This window comes from Tiliqua scincoides, chromosome 7 (assembly GCF_035046505.1).
Source record: "Tiliqua scincoides isolate rTilSci1 chromosome 7, rTilSci1.hap2, whole genome shotgun sequence".
Classification (NCBI taxonomy): Eukaryota; Metazoa; Chordata; class Lepidosauria; order Squamata; family Scincidae; genus Tiliqua; species Tiliqua scincoides.
The window spans coordinates 80042837-80068031 of NC_089827.1; the positions used below are offsets into that span (position 1 = coordinate 80042837).

General features: G+C 44.6%; 1 protein-coding gene across 1 annotated transcript in view; it reads left to right on the forward strand.

Moving 5' to 3' along the window:
• MYRFL (myelin regulatory factor like) overlaps window positions 1–25195 on the forward strand; it is a 75919-nt gene that overhangs the window by 24067 nt on the left and 26657 nt on the right. The window contains exons 6-10 of the mRNA XM_066634527.1: window positions 2805–2955; window positions 6850–7045; window positions 11201–11277; window positions 12657–12767; window positions 15691–15781. Coding sequence (XP_066490624.1) covers window positions 2805–2955; window positions 6850–7045; window positions 11201–11277; window positions 12657–12767; window positions 15691–15781 — 626 coding nt within the window. The remainder of the gene's footprint in view (window positions 1–2804; window positions 2956–6849; window positions 7046–11200; window positions 11278–12656; window positions 12768–15690; window positions 15782–25195) is intronic.

Genomic DNA, 25195 nt, shown 5'->3' on the forward strand with positions numbered 1-25195 from the left:
AATATTGCGGAAATTAAGTGGTATTAAGATAAATATTTTATTAATTAGATTAAATTAAAGTGGATGAAAAGGGAATTTGGAATATAAGTATTGTGAAAATTAAAGTGGTAAACATGAAATAAATATGGTAGTGGTAAACATATAAAGTGGTAAACATATGAAATAAATTAGATGGAATTGTAAATTTGGAATATAAGTATTGTGTAAACTAATGTGGTATTAAGAAATAAAAGGGTTATTTTATAAAAGAGAAGGTAAATAAAATGAATTATAGATGTCAATTTATTTTGGAGAAAATATTAAATCTGTATTTTGGGTTAATAAATATGTGGTGGATAAGCGAAGTATAATACCACTATAATTGGAGATATTTGTTTTTAGATGTGATATTAGAAATTAAGAATTAGATAAGGGATTGTATTTTAGAGGTTAGTTTAGTGGTAGGAAGAGTTTATAAGTAAAAATTTGAAGCCTTTTTTGATTGGATAGTTATGGAAAATGATGTATAATATTTTATAAGAGATATTGAAGGGGGTAATACCATTGTAATCGAAGACTTCTTTTTTAGATCTGATATTAGAAATTAAGAATTAGATAAGAAAGATTTTATTTTAGAGACTAGTTTAGTGGTAAGAAGAGTGTATAAGTAAAAGTCTGAAGTGTTTTTTTATGATGGGATAGATAAGGTTAGAGGAAAAATATGGAATGTTAAAGTATTAACCAGTTGGGTTATTGAATATGATAATTTTTGTATTGATTATTAATTTCGTTTGGACTAATGTTTGTTGTAATCGATGGCCACCAGCCTTGTGTGTAACCTGTGTAGTCCTAGCCCTAAGTCTATCCGATTTTCCTTACCTGTATCTGTAATAAATAAATAAAGCATTATAAAAAAAAAAAAACACTTCTGATTTGAAAGCATTAGTCAGTCAGTGCTCTCAAGTTCTGTCAAGCAGAATAGTTTAGGCCTTTGGGCCTTTTCTTGTGTCAAGAGGGAGATGCTGCCTTCTCTTTCACAAGTGACACCTGGCTTGGAAGATCAGCTGTAGAAGGCCATTGAGCCGATCCATGACCGGGAGCAGTGCTGGCCTTGCGTTTGCAGGATTTGGGTGCAATCAGTGAGACGGTGTCTCTGGCTTTAAGCTCTCGTGTTGGAAGTCTTGTGGACTTTTGCTCTAGTTGAATCAGGGCAATAGCATAGTCAGAGGAGGGCAGCATGCTAAGTATAGCAGGCACCACAATGCGCCATGTAAGCAGACCCTCCCACCAGTGGTGTTACTAGCATTTCTGACATCTGGTGCAGGAGACCAGCACATCCCCTCCACAATGGACCACCTCCCATGCAGTGGATGAGGCAATGCCCCTGGCAGTGTACATGGCAACAAATCATTGCCCCTCCCCACTGGTTTTTTTGGCTATATCTTTTGATAGAAAAGAGATATTTCAACATGGTTTATTTCGTTGCATTCTGCATGAAATTACGCATTGAATGATATATAACATGACATTATTCCTAAAAACTTCAATTTTAATCAATTTGGCCGGTAGTGGTGTCACCCCCCCCATGTGCGTCATCTGGTGCGGCCTGCACCCCTCTAGCTATGCCATTGCCTCCCACTCACCATCAGAGTCATTTGGGGCAGCAACAGCAATACAGTAGCAGGCAGTTTCCCAGGTCGCACTGCCTAGTACTGTGGTATTTGCCTTCTGGACATTTGTGTCCTGGTCATTGGTGTCCGTGTCCCTGGACATTTGTGTCTGGTTTTCTTTTTCTGTGTGTCCCAGTTATTTGCATCCCACCATAACTGGGCAACAAACCCCAAGTTATATAGGCTAAGCCTCTTATTCCAGCCCTAGCCCTAACCTTATCTTTGCATTTTAAAAATAAAAAAGTACATCTAATATAAATGTACATATATTGGGACACAAATTTTCAGGACTCCAAAAAAAGGACGCAAATGTCCAATGCCAGGATGCGTTTGATCTGGACACAGTTGTCCCAGGATGTAATGGTCCTGTCATCACACTGCCCTGGCCCCTCCTCGTTGTGTGCTAATTTTACCCCACTGAATGTTTCTATCCATTCTGAATGGTGTGGTGAACCCTGCTCAAGTACGATTCCTTGATGGCTGGCCCAAGACCTCTAGTACCTGAGACAGCATGCCAAATGCTGTTGTCCCTTAGCAGGTTATGTGCCAGCACATGTTCTTCCCAGGAATGGAAGAGAGGAATAGAGGAGAAGTAGTAGTATGGCGGGGGAGAGAGAGGTGAGCGAGAGCATCTTCCAATGGTTTAGCTTACTGCTCTTCTGTTGTCCACACTTCCTCATTTTCCAATCCAGGGAGGAAGGTTCCGTGGAGGCAAGTTGGTGGACAAAGGTGGTGGTGGACAAAGGTTAGTTGGTGAACCAATCTGCTGCATGAGATGACCCCTTCAAAGTTGGCCAAATGGATGGGCCAGTCCTTCTCAACCCTGACTTTGAATCTGTACCCAACTCCTACGGAAAATCTGCCTTCCTCTTCTGAATTCTGTGCCTTATTAACTGCATCCATGCCTGATTCAAAGCAAATGAAGAGGCCCAAATGCATTGCGTTTAGTATCACGTAAAACATGTTGCAATCCTGGTTTGTGAGCTGCACTCCTGGCATCCTAGTGAGTCACATCAACACAAGGGTTTCCCCCCTCCCCCGTGGCACAATGCACAACTAGTGGTAGCATTGTGTTTACAGCTAGACACAGCCTCAGGACCAAGAATATGATGCTGCTAGTTTGAGAAATGAATTTACATGTTGGTCTCTTTGCAGTGGCAGTGAAGGGTCCTTCTTCTGAAGTGCAAGAATATGACAGCGATGGGCTGGATGCAGCATCTGTTGAAAAATGCACTCAGTCCCTAGCATGGCAACAATATCAAATATCTCCCTGGAGTAGTCTGTTTAACCAAAATTACGAAAAACTGTAAGTGCTGATCATGTTCTTTTTTTCTTAACTATTATGCTCAGGTAGGTATGAAAACACCCTAAAGTAAAAGGCACAATTTGCTTTCCTGAGAATGAGCACGGGTGGGTCCTACATATTAAAATCTGTTCAATAGTCATTGTTCGCCTGTGGCTTCCTCAGGAATCAAGTATTAGTTAGAGGAACCCAGGTTAGCTGTGGCCTGTGAGAAGTGTCAGAGAAGTGTACTTGGAGAGTTTGTGTCATAGATGGATCCTTCAGTATAGTGCCGTAGCTAGAGGGGGTGCAAAGCACTAAGTCTTGCAGGTAGCTTCACTGCAGCATGCAAGCGGCCCCTCCTCTTCGGAGCCATTCTGGGCGATGGGAGCAAAATGGAGGCAAACACCTGCTTGTATGTCCATCAGCCTTCTCCTGTCTTTGGTTGAGAGCTTGCAGCAGGTGTTAGGGGTTATTTGCAAGCAGGGATGTGCTGACCCACTGTGTCGAGACTTGAGTCAAGGGGTTGCTTGTGCACTGAGGTGAGGCTCCCTGCAAAACTTAGTGCTTTGCACTCCCTCTAGTTATGCCACTACTTCAGTGCACACGGGACCAGGGATTACAGAGAGGCCAAGTATTCTGCAACATTCAGTGCCACAGAATGCCAGATGCAAGGGAGGGCACCAGGATGAGGTCTCTTGTTATCTGGTGTGCTCCCTGGGGCATTTGGTGGGCTGCTGTGAGATACAGGAAGCTGGACTAGGTGGGCCTATGGCCTGATCCAGTGGGGCTGTTCTTATGTTCTTAACTACAATTCCCAGGAGGCCTTGCAGGTCTTCTTGTTATCTGGTGTGCTCCCTGGGGCATTTGGTGGGCCGCTGTGAGATACAGGAAGCTGGACTAGGTGGGCCTATGGCCTGATCCAGCAGGGCTGTTCTTATGTTCTTAACTACAATTCCCAGGAGGCCTTGCAGGTCTTCTTGTTATCTGGTGTGCTCCCTGGGGCATTTGGTGGGCCGCTGTGAGATACAGGAAGCTGGACTAGATGGGCGTATGGCCTGATCCAGTGGGGCTGTTCTTATGTTCTTAACTACAATTCCCAGGAGGCCTTGCAGGTCTCTTGTTACCTGGTGTGCTCCCTGGGGCATTTGGTGGGCTGCTGTGAGATACAGGAAGCTGGACTAGATGGGCCTCTGGCCTGATCCAACAGGGCTGTTCTTATGTTCTTATTTGTGGTCATTGCAGTGAATGATCCGGGGTAGGGGTATGCACCACCTGCATGCCTGTAGGAATTTTTCAGATAGTGTCCTCAATTATCAGCTACCTGTATAGAAACCAAGAACTGGTTTTCAGATTCCTGGAGATTTGTTCCCACAGCATGATATAATGTTGGGCATTCCTGGAGACCATGTTTAAAAGCATCTGATGATAGATGTGGATTCCTGAAGACTCCCCAGTGACAGCCCTACTGTCAGAGAAACCACTTGACCGGTACAGCCAGTGAACCCTCAGTGCACTGACAGTTGAGGTCCTCAGAATGCAGTTGGGCTGGGCAGGGGGTATGGGGGAGCCAACAACCCAAACCAGCACTGCTGGTATTCTTATTGTTTTGCAGACAAGAATATAGACATTTTTCCACACTGACAAAAGCGGTCGGATGGAATGCTTGCACTGCATTTGTAGTACATGGCCAAACCTACTCTTGAAAGGAAGAAAATAGTCATCCCAAAGCTTATTAGAGTTATAAAAATGAGGCACAGTTTTATCCCTTTGCTGCCTTTGCCCCTGCTAGTACCATCAAATGAAATGACTGCCAATGCACCTGCAGTTAAACATAGGTTACCATGTTATTTCTTCAATCATTCTGAAGTTCCGCAGGTGTGCTGCGTAGAAATTGCTGTTCTAAGGGAAGAAAATAAACATAGGGACACATTAGTGGGGATTTGAGTTTAGGATGGTGAACATTATTTGTCAAATATATGAGGAAAAACGATTAAAATATTATTTACCTTATATTTATGTATTAGTAATTAGGAAGATTATTTATCAGTAAAGTATATCTTTGTAATTCATATTATTTGAGGTTTTGTGGCCCATCAAGTGAACGTTCTTCATTCACAAGAAGGGAAAAAATTGGGATTTGCAAATATTTGCTCTCCAGTAGCAAAAGTCACTGTGCGTGTAGAAAACCTTTAAAGGCACAGACATTTAAAGATACAGATTTTCAGTTATGTTCATCTGTTTGTAACCTGATGTCCTTTCTGTTGTGCTCTTTGCAAACTCAGAAGCGACTGAACTTGTCATTTATGATCCTGTTCCTATTCTCTCTGTCTGCTAAAATCAAGCGAGGAAAGTGAATCTCAAAGGGATCCTTTCCTCCTTATTCATCACCCTGATAGACAATAAAGTTGATATAAATCTTGTGTAAAGTCCATACATGAGACCCTTCTCATCTCTAATAGGCAAATCCTAAAGGGCTGCCTTTCATTGGCTGTGTGCAGTGAGGGTCTCTCCAGCGCCATGTGATAAGAGAGATTATTGTTCAGTCTTTCCTTAGTGAACAAAATGACTCTGCGTACAATGAAGACTCAGAGTTGTGCGCTGCAGCTCTGGAATGATGTATGAGTTGCACAAACAGAGAGGCATGATTCTCTCCAGACAGCTAATTCATGACTTCTTTCAAGAAGATCTTTGACACCTTTGCCCCTCACAGAACTGCAGAACATAAGGGAACTCATTTTACGTCCCACACTTGGTAATACACTTTTGAATAGTTCAGGATAGTCTCTGACAATCCTCATCTGAATTTGTGAGTGTCAACAGAAGGACATCTTTTGTGATTGGCTTTCTACATATGCTCCAAGATCTATTATGGGAATGGGCATTGACTCACAGAGAAGAGTTCTTCATTCATTTACATGACAATATTTACAAGAGTCTCCTCAGTTTCAATAGTGGTTCCTTATGGATATAAGGAACAAAGTAAGTATCCGAAATGTTCAGTTTACCTACATGTGCATCCACAGAACATTGTTTTACTGAAGTGGGTGGATCCTACATCCTGTTGCCCCAGTCCACCAGATGCGTCAGGCAGCACACAACAAAAGACTTGTATCCTGTTGCATCTGGCATTCTGACATAGCCCATTTCTAAAATCAGGAGGTTGCGCATACACATCATGGCTTGTACCCCATAATGGATTTTTCCTCCAGAAACTCGTCCAATCCCCTTTTAAAGGTGTCTAGGCTAGACGCCAGCACCACATCCTGTGGCAAGGAGTTCCACAGACCAACCACATGCTGAGTAAAGAAATATTTTCTCTTGTCTGTTCTAACACTCCCAACACTCAATTTTAGTGGATGTCCCCTGGTTCTGGTGTTATGTGAGAGTGTAAAGAGCATCTCTCTATCCACTCTGTCCTTCCCATGCATAATTTTGTATGTCTCAATCATGTCCCCCCTGAGGCTCCTCATTTCTAGGCCGAAGAGACCCAAAAGCTGTAGCCTTTCCTCATAAGGAAGGTGCCCCAGCCCACAATCATCTTAGTCGCTCTCTTTTGCACCTTTTCCATCTCCACTATGGTAATAGAAGGTAACCCTGCCCTGCACTTTCCACTGCTGGGAGGCCGTGTTCTCCTGCCTGCCAGTTGTGGAAGAGGACAAACATGTTTTTGAAGAGAAAACATGTGAGATAGCCCTGAACTCTTCTGAGATGATCTGCAAGGTTTTTGTATGTTCTCATTCATTTCCTGTTCAAATCAGAATTCTTACACCTGCCTCAAAGGTGAAAAGAACAAGCTTGAATCATTGTCAACTGTGATGTTCACGTGTGTGTGTTTTTGCCTGGGTGATGTGCGTTTCTGTTCCTGCGGACATTTTAATCCCATTCACAAATATTTCTTGATTCCTGTTTTTGTAGCCCGGATGTGGGATATCACATTGTTACAAACAAAGGATTTAATTTTTCAGCAGCAGATGATGCTTTTGTTTGTCAGAAGAAAAACCATTTTCAGATCACCATCTACATTCGAGTGGTTGGAAATCCGACATTTGTCAAAACCCAGTTAGGGCTGAAGCCAGTAGAAAAATTCTACTTGAAGCCTTTTGGAATTAAGGCAAGTGTGTCTTTTTTTTCATTTTTCCTCTGTACATTACTTCTCCGATAAGTATGGCTGTCAGCCTTTACTTGCTTGCAGATGGTCAACAGGTGCATTTTCTGTTTCCATAGTGCTGTAATGGGTTAGTCATTGCCGTAATTCCCTACTATTGTCTACCCTAACCCTAACCCTAACCCTACTGTTGCTAGGAATCGGCGAAAAATAATACTCTGTGTAAGATACACAGCAAAGGTTGCTGGCACCTAAACTGTGCTGTATGTAGAGTGGAAGTTGTGTCTCACCTCTCCCCTCCCGCCACTTTTTTTCCACTTACAAAAAAAAATTTTGTAGCAAAAAGTCTTCCCTGCCTCAATCAATGACACAGTATACAGGTCCATCCTTCTTATCCATGGATTTAGCATCTATGGATTTAATATACTGCGGGTTCTGAAACAGCAGTGGAGGGCTGGACCTGAGCTTCCAGACATGACCAGAGGCATTTTCTAGTTGCGTTGGGGAGGCCTTTTGAGGACTTGCCTATCTGTGGGTTTCGGTATCCACAGGGGGTCCGGGAATAGATCCCTGTGGGTACCAAGGTCCAACTGGATTAAGGAGGCCTGCACCGCTCCAAGTTGGCTTCCACAGCTGAAGAGACAGGCAAGCATATCAAAAAAGCACATGTAGACTGAAACCTGGGTAGGCCTGCACAGTGGCGTACCTAGCCCATCTGTCACCCAGGGCAAATTAACATTTTGGCGCCCCCCCCTGATTTAATTAATTAATTAAATTTATTATTACTGTATTATAGAAGATAGCAATGTAAAAATGGTAGATGAAATAACTTTAGCTTACAAAAACTTGTGCCACATTACTTTGTTAGGGCAAGATCCTAGGCAAGTCTACTCAGGTAAGTCCTATTGTGTTCAATTGGTCCTACTCCCAGGAAAGTGAGGTTAGGATTGCAGCCTTGGGGCCCAATCCTATCCAACTTTCCAGCACCAGTGCAGCTGCAGTGCAGTCCCAAAGTAAGGGAACAAATGTTCCCATACCTTGAGGAGGCTTCTGTGTCTGCCTCCCCACCACAGGATGAAGTGCATGCCCCACTGGCATAGTTGCACTGGTAAATTGGATATGATTGGGCCCTAAGTTGTCACAGGGTCCTGAATATTTTACAATCTTGGCACATCTCCCACACATACAGTTCTGTCATAAATAGCATTATGAACTCTGAAAATATCTGATCAAAAGCATTCTCTCAGAGACAACTGCATCGTAAAGTGTTCTGTGTCTTTAAAATGCAATGTAAGAAGTTGCCCATAAATCATAATCCTGAGCACATTTATTTGGAAACAACACTGAAATAAATTAAATTTACTTACAAGGTAAAGGTGTTTGGGTCCATAGAGTTAGGTATACCATTTGTTATCATTATAATATGAAATCCGTAATGCTCAGAATGGTGCATTTGCACAGGATATTTTTCAGGGACTAAAATCAGTGCATCAGTGCATCCTGCAAGCCTGTCATAAAACACAACCTTCTTTTCTGGGGCATAGTTCCCTCTGTTTCTAGTTTTGCATTTGACATAAACACAGATCTCTCCTAAACAAATATGCCCAGAAAATGACCTCATATGATACTTAAATCAGACACAAATCAAAGGTGCAGCTAATCAGTTACAAACACACTCAAACAGCTTTGATTGGCAGAGTGGCCATGCATCCTAAAATGTACACAGCACTCATGAAATTGGCAGGAAACTCCAGGGCTAGCCCAGGCTAGGAGGCAAAGGCTGCAAACCTAACCACACTTCCCTGAGAGTAAGCCCCATCAAACAAAATAGGACTTACTTTTGCGTAGACCTGTTTAGGATTGTGCCCAAACAGGGAGCCAGATTTCTGCTTCTCCAGCAAGGCCATACCACAGTTACTGTGGGAGCCTGCTTTGGGTCCCATCCCCACATGTCTCCTGTGCCTGTAACAGTGACATTCTAGACAGGCAAGAATTCAGTTCTTTTTGCACCAGGGAGAAGCTCTGGGAATCTAAGTTCAAGGCTGGAGAGACTGGGATTCTCTCATGTCAAAAGCAACAGAAGAGAAGGAAGAGTTGCCTCTGTTCTCTCCTCCCCCAGCAGTTTCATCATGAAGCATCTTTTAATTTTCCCCACCCACCACCCCTTTATTTGGTGCTTAACATTAACATGATAATGAACTGAAAAGGAATGTTTGTTCATGCTTTGGTTCTCATGTGTATCAGTTGTGTATGTGTGTGTGTTGGGGGAGGGTGACTAACAGCTTTCCACTGTGCCAGGGACTTTTCAAAAAGTCACCCCAGACTACCCACCCCTCATCGTCCAGGCTTTACCTGGGGTGGACTCCTTTCCAGACAGCTAAGACCCCCAAGCCCCTCCTTCCAGAGGATGCACACTTCTAGTGGGAAGAAAAAGTTCTGAATGGAAGGAGCTTTCAGGCTGCAATCCTCTATGTCAGTGGTTCTCGAACTTTTCTGGTCCGCGGCTCCCCTGATCCTTGTAGTCATTGGCCATGGCTCCCCATTACAACACCTCACCTCAGTTACCCCCAAAATGGGGTTGAAGGTGTTATAATTATACACTAGAAGCCAAAAAACAGCTGCCATCCTAACCACACTTACTTGAGAGTAAACCCCATTGAACAAAATAGGACTTACTTCTGAGTATACCTGGTTAGGATTGTGCCGAGTTTGTTAGCAGCACACCTGGAGCGTTTTGGAAATCAAGGGGGGGAAGTGATGAATTTGCTGGGGGAGGGGAAGACTTTGTTTTGTGTGTATCTGCTAATTGCAAACTAAGACTCGGAGACTGGCTGCAATCCTAACCTCACTTTCCTGGGAGTAAGTCCCACTGAACACAATAGGACTTACTTCTGAGTAGTCCTAGCTAGGATTGTGTCTTTTGTCTTACAATAGCAGCCAACATGGGAAGTATCCCCCCCCCCCAAAGGAGGCAGGAGGAAAAAGGGGGATGTCTGAAAAGGAATGGGTATTTTTATTTTTTAATCAATTTTTGGAGACAAAACCATCAAGAGTGGCTTTTTTTGAAGGGGGAGGAAAAAGAGAAAGATGAGGATCCTGGGTTAAGCTGACACAGACTCCAAGCCTATGTAGTAAGCAGGCTTGGGCTCCCTCCTTCCCAAGCAGAGGAAAGCGCTGCCCTGCCTGTACTTACTCTTCCTTCCCAGTTTGAAGCCTGCCCTGTGATGAGATGCAGCATCTCTGCCACTGCCCAGCCAGCCTTCTCCCCCATCTCCCCCCACCATGTTTTCCACCTCACACTGCCCCATCCATCTTGTTCACAGCTGCAGAAAAGCAGCAAGGCAGCACAAGCAGCTATGGCCACCTCTCTCCCCCAGGTGCCTCACAGAGGCTAGCCATGCCCCCTAGGGAGCTGGGAAGCACAGATTGAATACCTCAGCTCTATGTCTTACCTGAGAGTAAGACCCATTGAGCACAACAGGACTTACTTCAAGCATTTTGCTGCTTTTTCAGCAGAGGTAATGAGTGCCCCTTCTCCTTTAAGAAAAGAACAAAGGATGAGGCTGGTGCGGGCACCCCCAGAGGGTCAGCGCTTGGGGCATCTGCCCCATTTGCCCCACCCTAGGTCTGCCAGTGGACAGTAGATTGGGCCACCCCTGGATCTGAGTGGAGACAGTGTGTTAAAGCCTAGGAAGTTGAACTTGGATGCAAGAGTATCCCAAGTTCAAATCATTGCTCACTGCTCAAGTTTGCTGATTGGCCAATCACTATTTCAGCCTAACCTACCTCACAGGGTGGTTGTGAAGGATAACTCCTACCTTTCCCTTCAGTTTTTCCAAGGAAGGATGCAATATCAATGTAATAGACAGTCATCTTTGAATTCAGAGTCCCCACAATACATGGTTCTCTTTACCAGAATATATTTTGCGTCAGCTCTATATACTAAAATATAAACAGGGCCTAATATATATTATCTGATATAATATCTTTGCTTCCCCAATAATCAATGGCAACCCAACTTGTCCCAGACTTTGTATATGCACTCATAATTCAAGACTCTATAATAGTTTGATATCCTCATAAATAAGCTAAATGTCTTTTAAATCTTCTTGAAGTCAAAGCCTCACATGCAAATTCTTTTGCTTTTATTTCCATATATAGATGGAAGCTCCCAATCAAATAATCACAATTGAGCAATCGCAGTCCGACCGAAGTAGAAAACCTTTCTATCCTGTTGAGTAAGTTAAAAAGCCCACAATGTCCTGAAACATTTCTTTGGCATTGAGTACATTCATGTCTCACTTTCCCTTGCTGTTATAAAGACTAGCAGCTCTTCCCCCCCTATTGTCTACTTAACAAGGGGCTCTGTTCTTCAATTAGCACTGGGGACAGAATTGACTACATGTGGGACCTCAGTATCCACTGATTTGACTTACCACTGATGCCAAGGTCCTCTTTTATGCCTTGTAACAAGGAAAAAAGCTCCAAAATCCAATAACTATAATTTCATCCCACTAGATTCCATGAGCCACTGGATGGGTAAATGAATATGGTAGAGCATCTATAATAATGCATTCTGGGGAGACAATGGAGGAGCAAGAAACCTGGAAGTGGGTCTTTATTTTTCCACTGATCTGGCATCTACTGATTTTTTTGATCCACTAGGGGTTCCAGAACAGAGCCCTAGTGGATAATGAGGCATGACCTGTAACTGTTGGATTTCATATTTTTTAAAATGGGTGAACCGCCAATATTGTTTCTCTGCCTCTGTAGCCCCGCATGCATCCCAAAATCAGTGGTTGGCTCAGTAGTGAACCTAAGATCTCAATCCTAGGCTTATCTACTCAGAAGTAAGCTCCATTATACTCAAAGGGGCTTACTCCCAGGTAAGTGAGGATGGGATTGCAGTTTAAGGGCCCAATCCTAACCTGTGCATGCCAGTTTACCACTGGCACGCACTGTCACAAACGTTTGTGAGCCCTTTGCGCTGGCCAAGCTCCACTAGTTCCAGAGCCTCCCAGTCCAACATAGGGCTGCTTTACTCTGCACTGGTTAAACAGCCAGCGTAGAGTCGAGTAGCTCATTGTACGGTCTCCTCTTTCCTGGGGGAAGGGGAAGAATGTCCCCTTTCCCTGAGGAGCTACCGGAGATTGGATGCAGCAGCAGCCATTTCAGTGCTGCTGCTCCCCTTGGCGCTGAACAGCTCAGGACTGGGCTGTCCAAGTGTTTTTCAAGGATGGTTCATGAAAATGATTGTTCCCATTGGTGTTTCACCTCTGATCAGCAATATAGCCTGGCATTACTCTGCAGTTACCTTGCTATGTCTTATCACAAGCATAACATATAAATGGATGGACACCTGAGAGCTCTTGTGGAAATTGGGGTGGGAGCAGAAAGTCACCTCTTGCAGTAATTACGGTTCAAGGTTCAAATGGAGTGGTGGTTCAAGAGCAACAATTCTGAATCAGAAAAAAACATATAATTGCAAAAGGCAAACTGTTTTGTCCACCTTACGAATTCTGAATACCTGCCTTAACCTAATGCGCACCTTAGGGATAATTAGGTGAGGATTAACAGTTAATTGAAAGCTGTGTGCTTTTCTCTCTTTTTATTACAGGCTTGCTCTGCCAGGAGACCAGGTAACCAAAGTAACACTGGCAAGATTGCACTTTAGTGAAACGACAGCAAATAATATGAGAAAGAAGGGAAAACCAAACCCAGATCAAAGGTATGGTGCATTTTGGCATCAAACATTTTGCACATTGGATTCAATCCTTCTATTAAACACTCGCACGTAAAGCGTGATGAATATGCAGTGTACTTTGCAAAATATCAGGTCTTTGCCCAAAGAGTCCAGTGCTGATTTAGACCAACAGGGGTATATGTATGTGTGTGCCCTCAGCAGTCCTCTAGTAATAGGACTAGAGACGGCCCTCAGCAGTCCTCTATAACTTGAACTGTGTCGCCACTGGTAATACTGTTGATCCCCTTGACTGCTGTTTAGACAACTAGGGTCAGCACTGGGATTGGTTGGCAGGCAAGGGATGTGCAAAATCGGCCTGCCTGGCACTCCAATGTCATTTGCCAAAAGTATATCAGGAGTCTTCAGGGTATATCCTATATCGCTTCTGTGTTCTGTGCTATGCCTAGCGCAGGGGTGTCAAACTCATTTAATCCTGGGGGCCATGGCACCTGCTGAGGGCCGAATTCCAAGTGTGGCACCCACAGGAAGTGATGTCACATCACTTCCTGTTTTTTTAAAAGCTGAGGCTTCCCCCATGCTCTGCTACCTCACCCGACCCCAGACCCCATTCTACCACCAAGCATCCCCTGCCTCACCCCACACCGGACCCCATTCTACCACCAAGCATCCCCTGCCAGCCAGCCAGCCAAGCCTCCTAGTCGCCCCCCCCAGCCCCCACCTACCTGCCACTAGTCAGGGCCAGGGAAGCCACGCACAGTGGCTCCTGCTCCCAGACCCCCTCTGGCCATGACCAGAACTCGGGAGAGCTCTGGCTGTGGCTGGAGGGAGGACTGAAGGCTGGAGATGCCATGCACAGGTGCTCCAGCTCTGTTGCCCTTCTGGCCGCAAGTGAGCCCTGCTCACGCCGGAGGGAGGATGGAGGACCGGGGACGTCGTGCACAGCTGCTCCAGCGAGGCCCGCTCGCAGCTGGAGGGAGGACCAAGGGTCAGGGACGCCACATGTGGCTGCTCCAGCCCTGGGAACTCTCTCTGGCTGCAGAGCTGTGCTCGTGGTTGGAGTGAGCGAGGGTGGGGCAACCCTAGAACTCCACCAAAGCTGAGGGACCTCCCAAAATGGCTCTGCGGGCTGGATCTGGCCCACGGGCCTTATCTTTGACACCCCTGGCCTAGCACATTAGGGCCACTGAGATGAATTTTATCCAGGGGTACAAAGTTTCTTTTGGGCCCCTTTGCAAAGGGGGAGGGGTGAAACAGAGCAGGGGCGACAGGTGAGCAGAATAGGAGCAGGGAGGGATGAAGCAGGGGGAGGGGGGAGACAGCTGGGAAAGTCTTAGGACCCCAGGTCTACCCACCCATGTGGCATCGGTAGTGTCCCCAGCATCCTGTACGGGCAACAAGTCTGAGTAGATAGGAAAATGTCAGATCCCAGGAAATTTCTGGGCCTCCTCCTTTGGCTTCTGGGCTTCCCTTTAGACCCTGGGCCTGGATACAAATTTCCCCCTTTATTCCCCTCTCCTAGGCCCTGTAGTGCATTGCTGATGCAAAATAAGCACTGAGCAGTTCAGAAATGTTTATGGTAGCCCAGTGGCATAGCTAGAGGGGGTGCAAAGCTTTGTAGGGAGCCTCACCGGGATGTGCAAGTGGCCCCTCCCCTTTGGAGCCATTCCGGGTCATAAGAGTGAAATGGAGGCAATGCCACAGTCTCACACCAAGATCTCTTAACACCTCCGTTTTGCTCTAGCAACCCAGAATGGCTTGGAAGGGGAGGGGGTGCTTGCCCACTGCAGTGAGGCTCCCTGCAAAACTTAGTGCTTTGCACCCCCTCTAGCTACACCCCTTTAGTAACCTTGCAAGTAAAATAAAATAGAAATAGATTTCACCACATGGGAGGAGAGAGCTCAGAGAGTTAACAATGCTTGAAAAAGGAGTTCAAAATCCCAAAAGCTGTTCTAATTGGAGCTGTGATTTTGCTTTAACATAATAACAAAGCTTTGAAGTCTTATCCTCCTTCCCCAATTACAAATGAAAACTGTTGGAAGGGGAGGAAACTGGAAAAAGAGCAACAAACCCAAGACATTTCAGAGCAGGGAACTGGAGAAGACGTGGGGTGGAAAACATGTAGCAGATTGTTATTATACAGGTATGTAAACATGCCAGGGGAGTTCACAGGAATTCTGTGGAAGAGTGACAGGTCAAAATGTAAGGAGTAAAATTAAAAATGACCACTAGACAAATACAAGATACCTTAGTATCCCCAATCTGTGCGTCGTGAGCACCTGTCTGTTAGCGAGACCATGGCTGAGCTAGAGCATGCAAAAACCACATGCTGATAAAGCCCCCCCCTCCGCCCCAACTCTCTTACCACTGTTTGGAGGCTAACATTAGGTCTCTGGACCTGGAAGTGAATGGCAGTGATGTCATTGCATGACACATTTCACATCGTCATCACTCACTTTTGGGTTCTAAGGACATCACAGCAGTGGTAAGTTTGGGAACTGCTGCTCTAGAGCAGGGAGTCTCCAAACCCCGGCCCAGGGGCCAGATGCAGCCCACGGCCAGCTTCTTGTCCCCTGAAAACCTCTGGTCCACTTGGCCGAACATGATTGGAGTTGTGCTCTGGTTGCATCTGGAGAGTGTTCTAAGGGCCAGAAAGGTTGAATGAATGAGCCCATTTATTCATTTATTCACTCATCTAAGTTCCATCTCTAATTTATTTATATAAATTTTATATTTAAATTGTTTTTCTGGCCCTCAACACCATGCCAGATATACGATATCTGATGATGGGCTCGTATGATGCAGCCCTCTGGCCAAAAGGTTTGGAGACCCCTGCTCTAGAAGAAAGTGCTGGACTTTAAAGAAATGCCACTGACATGGACTAATGTGTACATACCTCTGATTTATGTGTTGTACATGATGATCTAACTGTTCAACAATTCCAATGCAGATACTTCATGTTGGTGACTGGATTATATGCTGTCAGTCAAGACCAGTTTTATCTGGTGATTGCTCATGTCTCAGAGAAGATTATTGTCCGGGTAGGTGCAAACTAATGTAACTTGAGGAGGCAGGGAGAGAGACTTGGAAGTTTACATCCAGACAAGATCTCTGCAACTTAAAATGTTTTTTTTGTGCTACCAAAACACTTTTCTGAAGGGGATCATCGGGACAATTTCATAGTTGTTATAATGTAATTGTATCCTGCCCTTCATCTAAACTGCTTAGAGCCAGTGACACAGCTAGAAGGGGTGCAAAACACTAAGTTTCTCAGGTACCTAAACATATAGTGCAAGCTGCCTCTCCCCCTCCCCTTTGGAGCCATTCTGGACAGTGAGAGTCCGAAATGGCTCCAAAGAGGAGGGGAAGGGGCCGCTTGCATGATGCATTCAGGCACCTGCAAAATTTAGTGAATGCCATCCTATTTGGCCAAGTGAGGTCTGAGTACGGTCTCAATCCAAAACTCTAACTGCTACACTACACTGGCTCTCGTGTGAGATCCTGATATTCAAAACTTGTCCAGAGACACTTCTTTGATGGTCTTGCTGAATATGAATGCTTTGTGTTGGACATACTTTCTGCTTTCACATAATGAAGAAGAGAAGTCACTCCAGGCATACGAATTATACTAGAGTGCAGATATAGAGAACTGTATATTGGTGTGGCTGGTATAACCATGTCTGGTATAACCATGCAGGTGTGGCATGGGGGGGGAATTAAAGCAGCGAGGGGAGGCTGTATGTTGATCTTGGCCTGGATTCAAATCCCTCCTTATCTATGAAGCTCGCTGGGTGAGCTTGGAGCAATCGGTCTCTCAGTTTAACGCACCTCGATGGGTTGTTCTGAGGATATACCAGGATACGCCATGTGTAATTCTCTGAGCCCCTTAGATTGCAAATGTGATAACTGCCACTGTTATACTTGGAACATGGATAAAATTGGAGCAAGAATATGTCATTCTAAGCTCTCCGCTTGCCCCAGTATGTCTGGCAAAGAGGAGGGTCTACAAGGGAGGAACTCAGGCCCTGGTCAAGATCAGAAACCCACCCACTGAACTGTGGTTTACAGGCATATTGGATCATGCGCTAATTCTGGTGTGCTTGGCTCTGTGTACCACAGATGGCACCTCCGGGTAGAAACACAGAAGGCTTTTCTAATGAATGCCAAACTTCTGGGTTGATGTTTTGCTTAGATACAAACTGAGATGCTTGAATTCCATCCTGATTGCTCTATCTTTTAAAAGAAAGGTTAATATTTTAATGAAAAGTTAGCATCTGCATCATTAAGTTTTGTACCATTTGCAGCCAGACTGTGCACTTCAGATTTGTTATATTTGAACATTACGGTTCATATATTTATTTATGTACATTCATTTATTAAATATCTTATCTCATCTTGGGGGCCTAAACCCTACAGGGTGATAGATGTGGGACAGTGCCTTCTGGCTGTAGAGCACCCTAATAAGGGAAGCTATGAGGCCTTGGGGAGGCCTGGACGAGAGGGTAGGCTTTTACTGGGAGAGTGGAAGCATACGCAGCTCTATTGATTCACTGGGCAGTGGCCCATCCAACCCTTGCGTGGCAGCCTTGAAGTAGTTGGGGTTCTGGTTGAACAACCCTGTCCACAGGAGGGCTAGGAGAGAGATGCTTAGCAAGGACAGCAGCTCTTACCTGCATTCAGCTGGGTGGGGCAAGGGATTGGAGGCACCTGGCAGGGCACAGATGGAGCTTGGAGCAGTCCATAAAAGAGCCCTCATACTGTTACCGGGTGGGGAGAGAGACAGCTGGCAAAGGGCAAGTCAAAGGCCATGTACAAGAGGGAGAAGATAGAATGGAAAGGCCAAGAGGAATGGGTTGGACAACAGGACAGGAGGAAAGAAGGTCATGGAGGAGGTGTTAGAGATTTTAGGGGTTAACCTAACTTCTCTCAGAGAAGGAACATTAGGAAAAATGAATAGTGTTTTTCTGTTAAAAACAAGGTAGAAAATGTCAAGATGACCTGCAGAGAAAAACATGTGTGTCATAGCATTCCCAAAAAGAACATTCCAAGGTGTTGTGAAATCAAAGCGCAAGCCAGAACATGAGTCACTTGTTTTTCATAAAATACAAGTATAGAAGTTTTAGGTGTGGTTGGGGGAAGAAATCAAAGATCCACCATAAGGTAACTTAGAACCTGTATCCCTCCAAATCTATTCTTAAATCTGTAAATAGCATGTAAATAAATTTTCTATATGCTTATAAAGAAGTCTATGTCTGCTTAGCAATTTGACCCAGAGACCAAGTCCCAGAAATCTCTCTATCAGTTGGCGACCCAGATGGGACTCTAGTTGTTCTCTGCTAAGCAGTTAGGAAAAAACAAGCAACTTAAATTGGAAAAGACATGGGATACAGGTTCTCCCTGTACATGATGATTTCTCCCCTGATTGCACATGATGTCTACTGGTGTGAGTGGTGCAAGCAGGTAAGTATGTGAAAGTGTTGTCTAAGTGTCTGTCTGTCTGGTCGACCAGTGGAGCTGCAGTGCAGTTGTTGCAGTGGAGCTGCAGTGGAGTTGCTGCAGTGGAGTTGCTGCATGAGGGTGTGGACCTCAAAGTAAGTACAGGGTACAGAAGTACAGTAATGTACAAGGTACCTACCACAAGGAAGAAAGAGTACAATAAGAGCAGGTGTCCTTGTCCTGGGTACCTTGTCCTTGGTATCTTAAGTAAACCGTGTTGGGTAAATAAGGGCCCTTGGGGACAAGTGTGTATATCCCCGGTGACTGTCTGGGTAAGACAGGTTCCAGTTCTGGGTGGCCAGAACTGCGGTGAAACAGGTAAAAAAAAACCCAAAACATTGTCTGGACCCTTGTGTGTGGTAGACATACCTGTGGGAAAGTTAGTAAGCAATCTTTAATTAGTGCTCACTGTCTCTTTAGAGACAGAAAAAAAGAGTTTAAATTTGTAAATATTAAAGTGACTCAAGCAGTTTCTGTAGTTAAAAATTCGCTTTAGCAGCGTAGCAACTTGGCAGTTCTCCTAAAAATAGTCAGTGAATCTGCTTCCTGTCTAAGGCTGTGTTGTTTTAAGCTAAAGTGAGTTAATAGTTTTAACAGAGCTGTGTGCTTTTATGTGCTGATTTAAAAAGAATATGGGCCAAAGTAAGAATTTAGGAGGAGCGAATACGAGGAAAGTTAAGAAAAAAATTAAAAGAACACTGTGCCCATTGTTGATTCAACAATGAGATCTAACAGAAGTTAGTACCTGAAGTAGTAAGGCTGTCGTGGCATGAAGAGTAGAGAGGTAAGATTGTATTGTAAGTGCTTTCAGTGTTGGAAACCTCGGAATAGAGGGAAGTCTGAAGTAAGTATAAAATGTTTAATTCTTTTGCATGTACATTAGAGCTGTAAATTATAAGCATGTGTAATGTAAAATATGCTATTTATAAGTGCAGATGTGTATAGAGTAAGCAATGTGTTTGGATTGCTTGAAGTCCATGGACATGTGTGAAGTGTGAGAATGAGAGTGATAAAGTAAATATAATATATGCTATAGTATTATGAAGTGCTCTTTGTCAAAGTTCTTCCCTCACAGGAATTGCTATTTGTTATGCAAACGTTAGTAAGCGTCACTTCCAAAGTGACTGTGAACTTAAGTAATGAACTCATTATGATTTTGATTCTATGCTGCCTGTTTATTTCATGTTTCTGTGTTTCATGTTGTCTATCACATGTGTCTTATCTCCTGTTGTCTAAATAGGGTATGTAAACTTCTCTAATTCTTCTAGTTGCAATTAGTGCTTCTAGTTGACTTCTAAGTAAAGTCAGCTAAGTTAACGGCAGTGATTTTTTTTAACAGTGAGTGGAGTCACTCCAGTTTTCAACCTGGCCAGGCGAGGGAAATTTGAGTTAATTTCCCTAGTTTATAAATATATGTTTATTTTTTGGACTTTAGAAAGTCCTGAGTTTTTTTTCAGTTTAAATGTTAAAAAAAAGAAATTCCTGCTTGTGCTCTTAGCAAGAGTTAAGCTAAGATTGTCTGTCTAGGTATTCACCAGTTGTTTGGCAATTTCCCAAACTGGTTGCGTAAGCTCCCTGTTGCAGCTATTTTTAACTGTGATCTGCTCGGTTCAAGTAAGAATTTTTCCTTTCTGTGCAGTCATGTGTAAAAAAAAAAAATTGAAAAGATTTTACTTGCAAGTAAAATAATACGTGAAATGATTGTTTTAAAGGCTGCACCTCAAAGTACTAGTCCACAAAGAGGATTTTAGTAGCTTGCTGAATAGCAAGGCAAGATTCTGAACTATGTTCCCAATAAACAATGAACCAACATAGCAAAGGGATTTTTACTTGTTGAGTACCTGAGTTGCAAGAAGTTGTAAGAGCAGATGATAGGAGTGTCTGAAACCTTTAAGGACAGAGTCTTCCCTCAGTGAGGCTAAAAGCAATTTGCAAAGCTATCCCCTTGGTTTCCCCTTCCCATTGGAAGTCTACAGTTGCATTCCACTCTGGTAGGTTCCTGGCAGTCTACGGAAGTGCCACCTTGTCACCTTCTGTGGGTTGTAGGTTCCTTGCAGCTAGGAATGCAAGCCCTTCTGTGTTGTTAGGTTACTTTGGGTCAAGCTTTGCAATGCTGCTAAGTCTAAACTGTACATATTCATGACACCCTCCTCTGCTGACTGAACCTGAATGAATCTCATAGTTGTTTGCAGTGCCGCAATAAGATCTGTCTTGTTTTCACCCTGGAACGCAGACTGTTGTAGCCCTTGCCTGCCTTGCAAGTAGCTGCATCTCTTCTGGCTTTCCTACAACCGTGATCTTGGGTGGGAAGTGTCAGTGTTACTTAGCTATGTTGCTAGGTGGGTGATGGTGCTGGTTTCCTTTCTTCCTATGCTAGATACATCTTGTACTGATAGGATTTAGAGCTGCAGTGCATGCCAGTGAGTCTGTATTCTAAGAGAGCCTGATGTGCAATTGCACACCTCTTTGCAGTAAAGTATCCACATTTTGATAGAAAAAAATGCTAGTCCCCTAAAGTTAGTTAGCTTGGCTAGCTCAGCTGATGTTTCTCAGTCCCAACCTCTGCCCTATTATTTCTGTGCCTGAGTCCCAGAACTGTCCCCTCATACCCCGGTCCTCAAACCCAGATTTTTCTACAGCATCACTGTTATGGGCGCAGCAGCAGCCAGAGCTGTGGTAGCAGATTGCTAGCAAGTTCTTGTAGATGGCTTTTGCTGTAAAGCAAGGTGAAGCCAGCCACCAGCAGTGCAACTGATACAACATTGTGCAAGTGGGCTGTACAGTAATATGCCTGAGTGTGCAGAAACTCGAAATGACATAAGACTCCAAAATCTCACCAGGATCCCTGCAAAGAGCAGGATGGCCCGAAGGTGACCCCACCAAAAGGAGGTTGAGGAGTCCCACCAATAGATTCTGGACTGGGACCAGCATCGCACATGCCCAGCTGTCCAGAGACCCTTGTAGCTCCAAAGCCCTTTCTTAGCATAGGGAGGAGGTAGCAGCAAAAAGACCTCTAGAACGCCTTTGTGCTCTAGAGACCCTAAATCGATCCTTTCAGAGCGTGTGTCTAATCCCATGGCAGCTTCTTTTTTAGCTGCATTCCGAACCTGAGTTCTGTACCCAGTCCCCAAAGACAGTCCTATTTCCTTTCTTATCCCTTAAAATTTTTATCCCTTGATTTCTAGGCTGTGACTCTGTTGTGTATATCCTTGTCAAATCAGCCCCACATCTAGTCTTTGCCTGTTGCTCAGGTGCTGATTTTAAGAAAAAGTGAATTAATTTGTGTGCATTTGAATGTGTAAAGCTAATGTTGCGAAAATGCAAGGCTCAAATAGTTTGTATGTTTAGTTACTACTATAGCAACCTTCAGTCTTGAAAGACTATGATATCGCATTCTGAAGGGTGGTTCTAAACAGTGTCTAGTGTAACTAAAAAGCCAATTCGGGAGTAGCTGTGTCTTTCACACTGGGAGCAAGTGTAGTCTGTCCTTAGTCTGTCTCCCTAGTTATAAGTCTTCCTTCTTTGTCTTTTTGCCTCAGTCTGTTGGCAAAGTGTCTCTTCAAACGGAGAAGGGCCATGCTGTGTAGCCTGTCTCCAAGCGGGCCACTTAGAAGCCAAAATTTCCCATGTGTTGAGGTCTATTCCTAAGGTCTTTAAATCCCTTTTGCAATTTCTATCAAAAGTTACCTTTGTGTTGAAAGTGCACAACAGTATAAATATGTGTTCCTCAATGACTGGTGTCAGCTCCTCAGAGTGGGCTTCAAACCAGTCTGCCGCCTTGTTGGTCTCCTTGCCGAATATGGACAAGGCGGTGTTGTAAACGGTATTCTTGAAATGTTCCCATCTGTTGGATGCGTTTGCGTCGGCCAGGCCTGGAAGAGATTCCTTGAGCGCTTGTGCAAATTCCTCCACTTTTCTCTGATCCCGGGTCTTGCTGGTATCAATGCGAGGTCTTCCTTCCTTTTTCGAGTGATACAGTCGCTTTGTTTGCAGTTTCACTCTGCTGCACACCAGGGAGTGGTCAGTGTCGCAGGCAGCACCATGATAACTGCGTGTGATCTTGATGCTGGGAAGGCTGGAGCATCTGGTGAGGATCAGCTCGAGCTGGTGCCAGTGCTTTGATCTTGGATGTCTCCAAGAGACTCTATGTTGGGGCTTTGTGTTGAAGAATGTGTTGCTGACACAGAGACCGTGATGACAGCAAAACTCTAGCAGGCGTTGGCGTTGAGGAAAAGAGGAGAGCTCAAGCAGCATACAAGGCCTGTCCCAGTGAGCGCAACCTGCAGGTCCTCCGAACTGCTCGCAGCAAAGTCCAACAGACTGCCAGGAGATGTGCTAACGACTACTGGCTCCAGCTCTGTTCCGAGATACAGATAGCAGCTGACACGGGCAACATCAAGGGGATGTATGATGGTATCAAGCAGGCCCTAGGTCCAACACAGAAGAAAATTGCCCCTCTGAAGTCTGCCGTAGGCAAGGTCATCCAGGATCGGGTGCAGCAGATGGAACGCTGGGTGCAGCACTACTCTGAGCTATATTCCAGAGAAAATGTAGTCACCGAAGAAGCACTGAACAACATTGAGTGCCTGCCTGTGCTGGAAGAGCTTGACAGTGAACCAACCCTAGAAGAACTTCACGTGGCCCTGGACTCCCTTGCCTTTGGCAAGGCACCTGGAAAAGACAGCATCCCTGCTGAAGTCCTAAAATGCTGCAAAGAGATCATTGTCACTGAGCTGCATGAAATCCTCTGTCTCTGCTGGAGAGAAGGTGGAGTACCTCAAGACATGAGGGATGCAAACATCATCACGCTGTACAAGAACAAAGGTGACAGGGGTGACTGCAACAATTACCGCGGCATCTCTCTCCTTAGCGTTGTAGGAAAGCTGTTTGCCCGAGTTGTACTAAAGAGGCTCCAGGTACTTGCAGAGAGCGTCTATCCAGAATCGCAGTGTGGATTCCGAGCCAACAGGTCCACCACTGATATGGTATTCTCCCTTAGACAACTGCAGGAGAAATGCAGGGAACAACGACAGCCACTCTTTATAGCCTTCATAGATCTCACAAAGGCTTTTGACCTGGTCAGCAGAGACGGCCTCTTCAAGATTCTCCCCAAGATTGGATGTCCACCCAGGCTCCTCAGCATCATCAGATCTTTCCACAAGGACATGAAGGGCACTGTTGTCTTCGATGGCTCCACATCAGACCCTTTTGACATCCGAAGCGGAGTGAAGCAGGGCTGTGTTCTTGCACCAACCTTGTTTGGGATTTTCTTCGCTGTCCTGCTGAAGCAGGCCTTTGGAACTGCAACAGAAGGCATCTATCTCCGGACCAGATCAGACGGAAAGCTCTTCAACCTCTCCAGACTGAGAGCAAAATCCAAAGTCCAGCTGAAATGTCTGCGTGACTTCCTCTTTGCCGACGATGCAGCTGTCACTACCCACTCTGCCAAAGATCTCCAGCAGCTCATGGATCGTTTTAGCAAGGCCTGCCAAGATTTTGGACTGACAATCAGCCTGAAGAAAACACAGGTCATGGTTCAGGATGTGGACTCACCTCCCTGCATTACAATCTCTGAGCATGAACTGGAGGTTGTCCATGACTTTGTGTACCTTGGCTCAACGATCTCCGACACTCATTCTCTCGATACCGAGCTAAACAAGTGCATCGGTAAAGCAGCTACCACGTTTTCCAGACTCACAAAGAGAGTCTGGTCCAACAAGAAGCTGACGGAACATACCAAGATCCAGGTCTACAGAGCTTGCGTCCTGAGTACACTTCTGTACTGCAGCGAGTCATGGACTCTTCGCTCACAACAGGAGAGGAAACTGAGCGCTTTCCACATGCGCTGCCTCCGACGCATCCTCGGCATCACCTGGCAGGACAAAGTTCCAAACAACACAGTCCTGGAACGTGCTGGAATCCCTAGCATGTACGCACTACTGAAACAGAGACGCCTGCGTTGGCTTGGTCATGTCGTGAGAATGGATGATGGCCGGATCCCAAAGGATCTCCTCTATGGAGAACTCGTGCAAGGAAAGCGCCCTACAGGTAGACCATGGCTGCGATACAAGGACATCTGCAAGAGGGATCTGAAGGCCTTAGGGATGGACCTCAACAAGTGGGAAACCCTGGCCTCTGAGCGGCCCGCTTGGAGGCAGGCTGTGCAGCATGGCCTTTCCCAGTTTGAAGAGACACTTTGCCAACAGTCTGAGGCTAAGAGGCAAAGAAGGAAGGCCCACAGCCAGGGAGACAGACCAGGGACAGACTGCACTTGCTCCCGGTGTGGAAGGGATTGTCACTCCCGGATTGGCCTTTTCAGCCACACTAGACACTGTGCCAGAACCACCTTTCAGAGTGCGATACCATAGTCTTTCGAGACTGAAGGTTGCCAATACAAGATGAATCAGACAACTATCGAAGTTACTCACACTCAATTAAATAAGGAATGTCTTGCAAAACACTTTTTTTCTGGGAAATAGGGAAACACGTCTTAAGAGCTTCTTCTTTTACCTACATTCACTTACACTTGCAGTGTCTTTGGATTTTATCACCTTTTTTAACTAGGTGTGATAGGTGTGCAATAGGTTAACTATGTTTATGTTTTTTTCACTTATTTTTTTATTGCTTTTTTGAGCGATTAGAATTAAACAATAACAATTTGGTTACACTTCAGGCATTTTACATACAGCTTAACTCACACATTCATCTATCAATAAGAAAACAACAACATTGTAAAACATAATACAAATTAACATAATAAACAATCATGAAATATAAAATGTGAAAAATATTGGAACAGTAAAAAACATTTTAAAATATCACATCACAACAGACTACAAACACAGTTGTAATCATTAAAGAAAGAGTCTATTAAGAAATCATTTGTAAAAGTCTATGTTTTGAAATCGTTAGAAAAGTTCAAAGTAATGCTCTATAGGACATCTGTCTTAGTAATTATT